This window comes from Aspergillus flavus, chromosome 6, assembly GCF_009017415.1.
Source record: "Aspergillus flavus chromosome 6, complete sequence".
Lineage (NCBI taxonomy): Eukaryota > Fungi > Ascomycota > Eurotiomycetes > Eurotiales > Aspergillaceae > Aspergillus > Aspergillus flavus.
This window is the reverse complement of record NC_092410.1, coordinates 259515-272745: the sequence shown is the minus strand read 5'-3', so window position 1 is coordinate 272745 and position 13231 is coordinate 259515. Positions and strand designations below refer to the sequence as shown.

General features: G+C 46.8%; 3 protein-coding genes across 3 annotated transcripts; 2 read left to right on the top strand and 1 right to left on the bottom strand.

The window, feature by feature from the left end:
* Positions 1-613: 613 nt before the first annotated feature.
* F9C07_2260437 (uncharacterized protein) lies at positions 614-2344 on the top strand (the record flags this gene model as incomplete). Its single annotated transcript, XM_071510150.1, has 4 exons — positions 614-739; positions 878-1260; positions 1334-1720; positions 1785-2344. 4 exons carry the CDS (start codon positions 614-616, stop codon positions 2212-2214), a joined length of 1326 nt encoding a protein of 441 aa, XP_071367618.1. The 3' UTR covers positions 2215-2344.
* Positions 2345-3411: 1067 nt separating this feature from the next.
* On the bottom strand, positions 3412-6789 carry F9C07_2285715 (sterol glucosyltransferase). Its single transcript, XM_041294328.2, has 11 exons — positions 6416-6789; positions 6203-6358; positions 5969-6120; positions 5550-5908; positions 5321-5481; positions 5011-5265; positions 4843-4951; positions 4429-4776; positions 4077-4368; positions 3786-3924; positions 3412-3731 (listed from the first exon to the last, which is right to left on the bottom strand). The coding sequence occupies exons 1-11, from the start codon at positions 6501-6503 to the stop codon at positions 3544-3546; spliced, it is 2247 nt and encodes a 748-aa protein (XP_041149698.1). The 5' UTR covers positions 6504-6789; the 3' UTR covers positions 3412-3543.
* An 888-nt stretch (positions 6790-7677) lies between these two features.
* Positions 7678-12318, top strand: F9C07_2193734 (alpha-L-rhamnosidase C). The gene is made up of 5 exons (XM_041294343.2): positions 7678-7911; positions 7977-8373; positions 8403-8508; positions 9404-9605; positions 9660-12318. Exons 1-5 carry the CDS (start codon positions 7717-7719, stop codon positions 11802-11804), a joined length of 3045 nt encoding a protein of 1014 aa, XP_041149699.2. The 5' UTR covers positions 7678-7716; the 3' UTR covers positions 11805-12318.
* The last annotated feature ends 913 nt before the right edge of the window (positions 12319-13231 follow it).

Below are 13231 nucleotides of genomic sequence, written 5' to 3'. Positions count from 1 at the left end.
CGGAGCACCTGGAGAGCCACTGGAAACAAAAGTTCTTCAGCCACAGATCTGATATCGGCAAAATGCACCCTATCGATTGGTCTCAATCTTGGTGCTCGGACCTAAATGGGAGCAGTCGGCAAATATGGGGGGCTCTGATTGGGCTAAGGCCTACATCTCTGATAAGCACAACTTATTCACAAATCTTGTACTGATTGCACTATTTTCCCAGCCAATGGCGGATACATTTCGCGAACTCACCTCTCGTCCACTGTTTCCTATTGGTCGTTGAATACACCACTGACTCTTCTACTTTATGTACACTGATTTAGAGGTCTAGTTTTCTGTCCTCTATTGGTTAATGCTATGCTATGCCGCAGACTCGTGGAAAAGCTCACATTTCCGAGTGCTAGAGGAACATGCCAAACAAAAAGTGTTGAGACTGATCAGACCGCAGCAATTGTGCTAGGGACTTCGGCTAGCTCTTCCAGATTTATGCCACGATCATTGAATTATGCAGCACTGTATACAGGGAGCCGATTCTAAATGTGTCACCCTTTTGCAATGACGAAGACATCACAGTAGTATAAAAAGACCACGTCAGCGCTCAATACATATGCTCATCTCCATCAGGATGCATCTCCCAAAACCCTGTCATCTCATATTCTTTCATTGTTCTACTGCTACAGCTCTAAAAGTTGTGATCTCAGAAGAAAACGACTATCATTCCTGCAACCACATTCTCGAGCAAAGAGGTCCGGTCTGTTATCGACAGCGTCCTTGAGGACGTCTCAAAGCAACTCCATGAGCTAAACCACTACGTATAAACATTCCCCGTTTCATGCCAAAGTAGCAAACTGTAAGAAGTTCATCTGGCTAACATTGTACATTCCCATAGACATGGTCAAATCCAGAACTGGCTTATGAAGAGCACAAGGCACATGATGCGATCTGTGACTTCCTTGAAGGCCAGGGATTCACAGTCACCCGACACGCCTATGGAGTCGATACGTCCTTCGATTGCATCAGCGGTACTGAAGGACGACTTATCAACCTAAACGCGGAGTACGATGCGTTGCCTGATATCGGTCATGCTTGTGGCCATAACCTTATCGCCACCAGTAGCATTGCAGCCTTCTTGGCGTTAAGCCAGCTTCAAAAGAAATCCGGGATCAAAGGCAGAATCCAACTTCTCGGTACCCCAGCGGAGGAAAATGGTGGAGGCAAGGCGAAACTGATTGACGCCGGTGCTTTTCAGGGGGTGGATATCTCTCTGATGGCGTGAGTACCAGATCCTGGCTGCTGTGTTGTGGCTTCAAGAATGGGTTGATGTTCTAACATTCCTCTCTCAAAGTCACCGTGGACCAGAGAATTTAGGTGGCCCCACTGGCGATGGAGTTGCTGGGGTCTTGATGAACGCTCGGAAAGAGCTGCATGTGGAGTATTTCGGCAAGAACGCTCACGCCGGAGGCAATCCATGGGACGGTGTGAATGCACTGGATGCCCTGGTTCAAGCATACAATGGGATATCGACTTTGAGAAAGCAAATCTTGCCGGAGGAGCGAATCCATGGCGCCTTCCTCGATGTCCCAAAGGTTGCAAATGTGATCCCGGCTTACACCAACTCTTACTGGCAGGTCCGGAGCCCCACATTACAGGGACTCAATAAACTCATTGCGCAAGTCAGGCAATGTATCGAGGGGGCGGCTGTTGTCACTGGCTGTACAGCCAAAATCGATGAGTGAGTTACCAAGCAAAGCATCTTCCCTATGAGCTGCTGGTAATAATGGAGCCACATTCTCTAGGGACGGCCTATATGCCGATATCATATTGAACGAAACTTTGTGTGAACGGTTCACAAGGCCCATGGCAGCTTACGGGAAGAAATTCGTTCAGAAGCTCGACCAGGTGCTAACCGGTTCCTCTGATGTTGGTGGGTTTTGTAAGGCTACTATTTCAATTCTTTTGAACCGTGTCACTAATATCCTTCAAGGCAATGTGAGCTACGTAGTTCCAACACTTCAAGCTATGTTCGCAATCTCAACATCTAATGGGAGCTTTCCACACCACCCGGACTTCACCGCTTGTGCTGGGACTGATGAAGCACACGACGCAGCCGTATTGACTGGGAAGGGTCTGGCCCTTCTGGGCTGGAATATGTTGACCGATGATACTCTTTATACGTCAGCCAGAGTGCAGTGTGAGGGCCAGATCCCCAAAGAGGCCGCCCATTAGGACATATACTCTTACCCTTTGGCATTTAAAATTAATCACTCTTCACCCTATAATCCTCAATATGTAACATGATAAGCGATACTGGTTCATTCAAGTAAGGCAAAAACAACACAAGCTAACAGAAACTATGGGCACGCTTTGGCGTCAGAAGACCTATTTCATGAGCCAATGGCTTGGTTTCGGTTAGTAGGCTCAGTCTCTCTGAGTGAATGGTTAAAGCTCCATAGGAGTGTTTGAGAAATAACAAGAAGGCTATAGCTACAAAAGCATTATTGCTCTTCAACCGATGCACCTCCCGCTGTCAGCTATGCTGCATTCCGTGAAGGAAGGTTGATTCATAGGGATAGGCTGCTGCCTCCATTTGAGGCGTCATAAACAGCGTACTAGTCCTTCAGACGAAGTATTATCTAATGATAATAATAAGTCTTTAATACTCCCATGCACGAAGAAAAAGCCTAATATCTAAAACTTAAAGTGCAAAATTGTGATAGTTTATGGCATACGAAGATCCGCGGAATCAGAGGTGAATTTGATAATGATAGAAATGTTCATTAAGGTTAGATGAATGAATAAAAGCCAGCGTCATAGAAGGCGCGGTCGAGGAACAAAACGAACGTAGAAAGGTGATGAGTGCAAGGTAATATTTCCATGGAATGCATTCAGGGTAGCCATGAACACTTCATAGTTCAAGCTTGACTCTGAATTTGAACATTGCTGAAACCACCACTGCCGTAGCTGCCAAACAATCCCGCCAGACCCCGTTCCAAAACATTCTCAGTGACTGGCAAGTTCGTCTTCGCCCCTCCACCTCTGGTCACGGTGGCAAAAAGGCTGGCAGACTTGACGGAGAGGGACAGATGATATGTTTGGTTCACCTTGATGCCACCAGGAACAGGCTTTGAGCTCAAGATAGTTGTTCATTCTGGTTATTTTCCTCACCCGAACCTTATGGTGTTTGGGCTGTGCCCTCCTCGGTACCCCGCTTGGTACCCCGTATCTGTTGGGCGTCATATACTAGGCATGACTAGGCCTTCGCCTTAGGCCCTATGTACCTCTGGTCACTTCCCGAAGAAGCAGCCAATATTTATTCACTGCTGTAGCCTTACTGAGCAAAAGCCGGCCCTCCTCTAGTCCTATCCTGGAAAAGGAAGCCGCAAAGGGTTCCACAGAAAAAGTGTACGATAGTGTAGGAATATGTGTGATATCCAAAGACTTGATTGTGCTACAGGTGACGCGAAAATAAGAACAAAAAGGCACGTAAAACAATATGTTTAATACAGATTCTCTGGAGATACATCAACCAAAGCCTCAAGATTAGCACTCAATATTTCAACTGAGAGTATTGAATCTGGACAGAACCATCTCGATCTCTGCAGGCGAAGCAGGGAAGCTTTGTAGCATATAATCACCAAGTTCAATCTGCGCCTCCACAATCTTCCTTTCGGTAGGATTGAGGTTCCCTTTCTTGATACTTTTATAAATACCCATAGCTGGGTACGCCATGAGGCCGAACATCGCTATAGGGAAATATTAGTATGAGAATAACAAACCCATAAATTTGAACTGCTTACCTGCACCAGGCTTTGAGAAGAGTTCGACACTGCCCTTGGCAAAGCCCTTTGCAAATCCTGCAGCACCATCAGTCTTTGCCTCCCGATACGGCTTCGTAACAAAGCCGGTCAGTCCATCAGCGAAACCGGTATATAAGCTCTGTACAAGGCAGATCATAAGATTAGCATCCGACTACAATCTGCTCATGATGCCTCCCTTGTTGTGAGGCTGCTGTCATAGACTGGCGTCCAAACAAAGAGCGACCGCAGGGAAAGTTACATCAAGTTTGATATTCATGGTTCACGGCTTACCTTTCCCGCATGCGTCATGCCACTTTTCCAGCCTTCTATAGGCACTGGCCTTTCTGGCCTCTCCCCATACAACCTGGGAACATTGCGCAAGCCTTCGGCCAAAGCAGTCGGAGCGTCCACCAAAGTCCCCTTGACCAAGCTGGATGGCATTTGGGTCATGCTTTTGGTTGGGCTGGTGCTCAACTTGCCTAGCCCTACTGTGAAGTCTGTCATGGTATTGAGAACAGCGGCCGATGTTGAACTGAAGGGGTCGGTATATATCTTTTCAATTCTCATTTCCTTGGCTCGATACCTGGTGCATTGTGGAATTAGTCATCAGTTTCATATAGCCTCAGCTGACCAAAACACGTACGGTTTTAGATGCTGCATGTCGATCTGCTTATGCTGGGAGAGGATCACCATGGCCTTGTGGGAGAGCTTCAGTCCACGCTTTTTATCAACGAGCCAGGCTGCGGCTTCCGAGGGTAGAAGGTCACATCTCACATCCTTCCAAGGTATGTGTCGGTGGAAGCTCGCAGCTGCATTTGATACTCCATCTTCAGACTTCATCCTAGCAGCAATGGACGCAGCCGCTTGCTGTGCGTTTCTAGTCAAGCAGAATGCAACGGCTTCTGAAAGCAGTTTTACCGTAAGCACTTTGTGGTCAATGGGTGACGGTCCAGCGCCGGCAGCTGCAACCATTTTACCCCAGAAAGGCTGACTAGTCATCGTCAGCTTTTTGTTGGCTAGGAGGACCATATAAAACCAGGATTAGAGAGGGACATACTCTCCAAAGAACGGTACAATGGCAGTTGGACAGCCGTTGAGTAACCCACATGCAGTAGTTCCTGCACCACCGTGGTGAACCACCGCTGCTACATGCTTGAACAACCACTCTGTCACATATATCGATTAGCAAACTGTTGTTCACATACGATCGAAAGGCGCATCGAACCGTGGGGACAATCGTCGATGAATAGAATATTAGGATCGTTGCATCCTTGACCTAATTTACTCCATCCTTTGGAGACGATCGCGCGGATGCCCAATTCTTGACAGGCTCCTTGAATCATCGCAGTCATAGCCGCTGAATCATCCATCACTATGCTGCCAAATCCAATATATACCGGCATAGATCCGCGATTTATGAATTCTTGTATCTCCGGGGAAGTGTACAAAGGCTCATCTCGAAAGAAGAATCCACAAACATCTATGGAAGGGCACAGGTCAGTCAGAGCATAGCAAGAGGGAGAAGGATTATGAACCAATATATGATGGCCAATCTAAAGGCTTTGGGATCAGGGCGGGAGACCAGCAATAGGTGTGGGGTATTTGCATGGCTTCCATCAATCCGGCAGCGGTCCTCGGCGACAGTTCCTCCAGGTTTAGAGCTTTCACACGCCACCGATTGATGATGTCGGCCAGTCTGACACTCACCGTTAGTACTGCATGAAACAAAATGCCGTGTTAGGGACCTGGCGCTAGAAGTCTTACCCACTCCATGTCAGCAGCTCCACCATGCTGTAAGACATATAGTTACGGAGAGAAGCATCCGTGCCGGAACCTTTCACGTTTGCCAACGGATGTGGAAATTCCTTGGTAGGACTCCAGGGCATTGTGAACATCATATGGAGGGGCACACCCAGAGCCTGGGCGCAATGTATGTGAGCGAAACTTGGTGGATTTGCGATAATAGCATCTGCAACAAAAGGTATCTTCGTCTCCGGGTCAGGTTCGACACAAGACCGCCAGCATCCATCCAGCATTTCGGCAATCATTTGGCGTTTCCGACCAATCTCGCCGCCGGCAATGGTTGACATTTTCGGTATGATTCCTGGGTTTTTCACCATAAACTATGTAGATGACATCAGACCTAGTACTTTATCGCGATCTAGGGTCAAGAAAATACTCACCGACATCAGCTCCTCAGGGTTACCCCCAATAGGGTAGAACTCTATCCCTGCCTTGTGAACAAAGTCCCTGAAGTTCCCGTGGGTCGCAAGACGAACTCGGTGTCCATTCTTTTGTAGACGGGTGCCAAGAGCAATGAAGGGCTGGACATCCCCTGTGCGTGGTATATATGATACGATTAGAAAAAGAAGACAACTAACTATGACACACACGTCCACAGTGTGGCGGTTACCAACCTCTGCTTCCCACTATTTGAATGACAATATTCAACGGTGTTATTGCGCTCAGCGGTACATCAGGTAGCGGGCGCGTTTCTGTGGGTAGATTCGAAGGCAGAAAATCGTTTAGGCCTGCCTGCTTGGCCACAACAGTTACATCGACACGACCGTCATCTGCAATGTACTCAGATATCATTCGTTAGACTCATCAGACCACGGTAAAATACTGACTGCGGACCAACGTCGAAGCATCCATGCAGTCACCAGACACTGCGACATCATACGAGGGAGGTGGTTCATCATAGAGATGTGAGTCCATGATTGATATATTGTCAGCTGTAGAGATCTTGGTTCAATAGGATGGGTGTTGCCTTCCTTCTCCTATCAGAGAAGTAGAAGCATAGGTTCTTGGCTACAAGGTGATCGGCAGCCCTATGGAAAACTTAAAATACCGGAGTACATACGGTCCAAGGTCCGCTGAACTTAAAACATGGGTGGACCCTTCGTGCCGGTGAATACGAGCATACGAGCATACGAGGAAAGAAGACAGACATTATACAAGCTGGCAGGATATTTTTCATGAATTCTTTGGAATTATTGTGAATCTTTAGCTCTTATAAGGAGGTGGCCAATGGACGTTGTAGCCGGGCATCGTCCACAATTATACTACCAAGACTGCTCCACTATTTATTATGTTTTCCTTTTCCTGTGGTTTTTTTTTTTTTTTTTTTTTCTTTCTTGTTCCTCGACTCTCAAGTCTGATCGCCATGCCATGCCTTGCCAGGAGTATCATCATATTAAAAGCCCAGTCCATTGAAGCCGAAAGCATTGTGATGGAGAATGTTGAGAAGTAAAACCATGATTACTGAAGACTAGAAAGAGAGACAGCAAGAGAATGCGGACCCACTTCAAGCGGTGAGGACAGGATTCCCAACCTATTCGTATAATCGTACACTCGTACACTCGTATAGTCGCATAGTTAGACAGAACCTTAGTGGAATTATCCTTGAATATGGAAAAGGGTAAACTGCCCTATAGTTTAACCACCACTGTACATCCGAAGCCATTCACGAACCATTTCTTAAGTTCCCATTTTTCAAACTAATGATTCAATGCCGTATTGGGCATTTTGACCATCTTGTATCTTCGTATTATGCGAATTGTTAATTTCAACTAACGTCTTCCGTTTTCGTACACATTGAGCATGGAAACCGACTGCGGCACCAAAGTCAAGATGGAACAAGAGACTGAGTGGGGCTCTATGTGAACCGGTGGTTGTGCCTATCGAACGCCTGTACTGTGTATGGATCTTCACTACAGTAAATCATGCCTGGGTAAATCTCGATTTTGTGTATAATCTATCCGCTATTGTTAACCATCTGGTAAGGAATGGCCTGAGAAACAATTGCCTTCGCCCACCTAGAGCCGGAGACTCTATATTAGGTCTCTATGAAGCCAGCCCCTTTTCAGTGTGCCCATTTCTGTTCCAAATCCTCTCTTAAGCTTTCATTTTTGTTGCCTTATTCTGCAATATGCCAATCGAGAGTCAGTGCCTCGAGCTGCTGTCCATCGACGGCTCCGCGAAATTGAATAAAGAGAACAGCCAAAGTGGTCCCCCATTATTTTCCTTAGGTCATGTTGCTAGTAACAACTCGAGTGACGAAATGGGTAATATGAGTGAAATTGCAAACACTTCTAGTGTCACTTCCCTGAACTCAGAAAACCTCGTAAGTGCTGTTCCCTTCTTCCCAGCCCCAGTTATCGTCCATCAGTAGTGCTGTTGTTGATTTAGACCACTCATATGACACAGTTTAATTCTCCCACAGATGGGGCATCTCCCAGCACAGTCAGAACGGGATTGAAATGCTTCTGGAACTGGCTCAAGACACCTCTGGGAATGTTGACCACAATATATGGACTCAACGTGATTGCTTGGGGTGGCATGCTTTTCCTCCTCATCTGTAACGCTGCGCCTGCTATGTGTCGCCCGACCTGTGATGACATCCATTCTGCTCGCAAGAAGTGGATCGAAATAGATTCACAAATCCTCAATGCCCTTTTCTGCGTCCCTGGTTTTGGCTTGGCGCCATGGCGTATCCGCGATCTCTATTTCTGGGTCAAATGGAGATTAGCCGGAGAACAGATTGCTCTCGCACGGTTGTGCGACATCCATCGCTCATGGTTCTACCGTAGACCGAAAGGTATTGATGTGGAACAGGTATCTACTACGACTTTATGTGTTACAATGAGCCCACCGTGGAAACTGGATCTGGTGATATGGTGCAACGGTTCGAATACGATGTTTCAGGCATGCCTGGCAGGATGTATGTGGGGGATGGACCGATTCAACCGTCCCAGTTGGACAACAGGCTTATTTGTGGCCTTGGCTTGTGGCATTGCCGGCTTGGGGGGTTGGGTATCATATGCCGAAGGCCGAAGGACTAGAATGCTGAGAGAGGTAGTTTGACATTGTTCCTCTGCGATTATGTTTAAGATTTGATAGAGCTATATAGACCATGCGGCATGAAAGTGGTATATACATCATTCAATCACATCCTAGGGTCAACCTAGAAGACAGACTACACAACTATAAGAGGATAACCTCGAGCTGAAAGCCCTAATAGTTGCCAGGAAAGTAGCCTGGTAACAACCTTCCAACGAACGTGGATTTTAACCCATAAAGGTGTCACTATTGCCAGAGAAACATTTAGGACCCACCAACGATATTCAGGACCTTAAGTGCCGGGTATAAGTGAAGTGGAGTACGAGTCAAATAACGATGGGCCGAATGAACGTTTTTTGCCCCCTCGTATTCTCGTAATTCCATCGGCCCGCTCGGCACTACCTCTAACAGGACCCGCTTTTTAAAGCCCTTACCACAGAAACGCTTTGGAACAGATCTCTTCTCGTTCTCGTTCCCAGGGAGTAAAGAGAGACGTTTAGTAAAATCGAAACAATCCAAATATAGTAAAAGAGTCGCTCTTTAGATTACGTCATGAACCTAAGCCAATATATATACTTGCATTGACGTTCGAGTAATTTGCAACACTGTTCAGAGTAAAGTTTTAACCAACATATACTTTTCCTTTGGTCAGGATCCGGGGTCCAGATGAGACTCAATCGCCATGTGGCCCTTTTGGGTCTGTTACATGCAACAGGGGGAGCTGTATATGGCTCCCCAGCACCAGCCCTAGCCTACACAGCTAAGACATACACTAGTTCCGAGGGAACACCTATGATTTTCGACGAAGGTACTCTTATCAAGTTATCCTGCAATGGTACCACTCCCTCGGTTGTTATCCTTGATTATGGACGCAATGTCGAAGGATATGCTACCTTCCATGTCTCTAAAAGGTCTGGTGACACTTCTGCCTTCGAAATGACGTACAGCGAGACTCGTGCTCTTCTGGATTCTGACATGGTGAGTACTCTCTGATCTACTGATTCGATGGGAACAAATACTGATCCTAACTAGGGGGACGGTCCGATTCCGTTCGCTGCTGCCATGGATACCTATCGAATCAACCGATACAACATTACCGAACACAAGACCTATACCAACCGCCTGATCCAAGGGGGTTTGCGATACCAGAAGCTGAATCTGTCTAGTGCAGGCGAAGTCGAGCTGTCCGGTATCGGTTTTAAACCTACTGTTTCTAGCACACCTATCGCTGCTCTCCCGGGCTCTTTCAGCTGTTCTGACCCTGTTTTGAACCGTATCTGGCAGGTCGGTGCACGCACAACGCAACTGACAGAAATCCCTGCCAATAGCCTGCCTGACTTCTGGGTTATTACTGATGAGGGAGCCTTTATCGAGAGCTTGGCACCCCAGCCATTAAACGCCGACTTTGCCACGAGCATGACTGCCTACGATCTGGAATTTTCTGTCAGGCCTATAATGAATGGGTTTGGTTTCACTGTCTTAAGCGACACCATTGCTAGCGGGGTTTATATCTTTGTTAACGCTGCCAATTCTTCAATCTCTGCATACGCTGGATCGACTGAGCGTTCAAAGCCTATTGCGTCTGCCAAATTGACATCAAATATCACTCTAAATCAATGGCACACAGTCCATAGCACAGTGAAAATGGCTGATATCTCAGTTCGTATCGATGGTGTGCCTGTCTTCAGCTTTTCCCAATCCGCCGCATTTTACGGATCCTTTGGGTTGGGCGCATCCCTAGGTCATTCAGCCCTTTTCACCAATGTTTCTTTAGGTGTTTCTGGAAAAAAGATGTACAATTCGCCCTTGAATGATTCATCTGTGTTGCAGGACTTTCTCCTCGGCACAAATCCCTTGCCTGTAAGCGTTGACGGCTCTCGGCGTGATCGTATTGCCTATATGGGGGACTTGGATATAGCTACTGCCACATCCTTCGCTAGTACATACGGCCGTGAATACATCAACGGTACTATAGAGCTGCTGGGCTCGTTCCAGATGCCGCCCGGCTTTTTTGTCCCAACGGCTAAGGTCCAACAAGCTCCTCGCGCGACTGAGATTAACGCTAATATCACTGGTTTGATTGGATATTCGTTCAGTATTGTCAGCGCCATGGCACGCTTCTATGAACAGACCGGTGATACCGATTTCCTGAGTCATTGGGCACCTAAAACAGCTCGCATGCTTGATTGGGCTCATTCCCAGACACTCCCCAACGGTCTGTTTAATATATCTAATCCAGCTCTTGGTGGTGATTGGAACCACTATGATCCTGCGTTAGACGGAGTGGTCAGCAAGTTTAACCTGATTTACGCTTATGCCCTCAAACAGTGGCTTCCATTTATGGATAATGCAGGTTTAAATACTACTCTGTATGCAGAACGTCTTGACAACCTACAAAATGCCATCAACACGCATCTTTGGAGCCATACACTGCAGGCGTACTACGTATCCGATTCTCACAAAGACTTTCTATCCCAGGAAGCAAACGCCCTTGCCGTGCTCGCTGACACAGCCACTTATGGAAATCGAACCTCTGCAACAGTTCTTTCAACCCTGTCCCGCGAGCTTTACGTACCATCGGGTGCTCTTGCCTTCTCCAATAAGAGTGTTGCAAGTGGATGGGCACAGAAAATAAGCCCTTATGCGTCTGGATATCATTTGAAAGCGGCCTTCCATGCCAATGACAGTGTCAATGCCAACTATCTTCTTCATAGTGTATGGGGTCCTATGAGCGATCCATTACATACCAACTATACTGGCTGCATGTGGGAAGTGATCGCGGCCGATGGTACTCCTGGGCTTGGCTCTGGTACATCCTTGTGTCATGTTTGGAGCTCAGGCCCTACCGCTGATTTGAGTCGCTATGTCCTTGGCGTCCAACCTGTGACCCCGGGCTTCAAGGAGTGGAAGATTGTTCCCCAATCATTAGACCTCAACTGGGCTAAGGGAGCCTACCCAGTTCCGGGTGGTAGGATTTACGTGGACTGGTCGTTTGACAGCAGTGATCTGCTACACATGAATGTGACTGCCCCTAACGGTACGAAAGGCACGGTCTATCTCCCTACCCCACTGAGGAAGACTCTGAATAAATACAATGCCACCGGCTTCCTTTCGAATGAGAAGGGTTCCTTTACCGTGCAAGGTGGTGAGACATTCTCAATCCATCAGACGAACTAGGCTTCACTGTTGGAGTATATATTCTCTAGCATCTACGCGACGGGAATATGTGAAAGAAGTGTTAGGGGATCACTCATTGAAGCATCTTCCGTATCTCTGAGTACCGCGCTTCATTTTACATTTTTTTATTTCACTGTAATACTCTTACACTTCTGGATCTTGTTAAACCTTACTTTTGATTACATCCAAGTTAATAACTCTTGCCAATAAAACCCCTGTGATCATCAATACCACTTTGACGTATGCCCCTTGTCGACGAAGTAGATTTCAAAGCCGAATAACTATCTTGCCTCCTCTTTGGTACATGGAAAGGTTATGATGGATATACTTATCTATACTTAATATAATAAATAGCAGTGCGGTATCGCCATCGTACGTCGACGTATTCCCTCCACACAGGCTTAGTCTTCGGGGATATTATCGGAGCCGAAACATTGAGCTATATAAGAAGTATGTTGAGATCCATTTCCTGATAATTATTAATTTGTCAGAGCGAGTATTGCGTAGACTTCCTGCTTTCTTGTTCGGGTTGCCCTTCGAATACCTGGCAGTCAGTTACCTGGCAGTCAGTTATTACAACTCGGTTACTGCAGACGCATTGCGAATGATCGCTCACACAATAAATCCAAGTGAAGGGGAATATCTTGATAATGGTCCGAACGCTACCTATGTTTTGGGTCTACTAAAGGTAAATACATTTCGGAAGCTGACCTGTAGTTTGATATAAATGTGCATGGGATATTTTCACAAGAAACAAGTGCTAAAATGGCTGTCGACACCATAATGCGAATTTACGTCACTCAGGGACTTGGATTCTCCTTCTGCGTCAAGATGCTTCGGGGCTACTGAGAGTGAGTGGATTTCCTGCATTTTTCTGCTGCCACATTGTTGCTGAATTTTTTACTTGCAGGAGAGTAACATCGAGTTCCTCACTCGATCACACCCACATACAACACTTCCATGACTGTTGCGACAGTAAGTACAGGCTTTCACTAGGATACGTTGTAGCTTGGATCTTTTATTGTATTTGCTATATGAATGGTTGTCGAGTCCTGACTTGATGTCTATCATACAATCTCAGTTATTGGACAAACCACCGTGTGTTTAAGAGTCTGACATCCCAGCCATATCACGTACAGGGGCGCCCGGGAATTAACATCCTTAATAAAGTGTCTTCAGGGGTGAACACAAGAATAGAGTGACAATGCTACTTCCCTATCTGCTGACCAGTTAGGCGTTAGACCAGTACAACTTCCGCGTCGCAGACGGACTGCCGAGCGAATATGAAACAGGCAAGGACTTCCTGAAGGCCGCGATAGCATATGAGGAAGGGCTTTCCTATTGGTTTTTGTCGCCGATTGTGCCCATAATAGCCCGAGTATTGGGCCGAATGGCTCCGCGGGGGTATGAAACCGATCGCTCGTGGC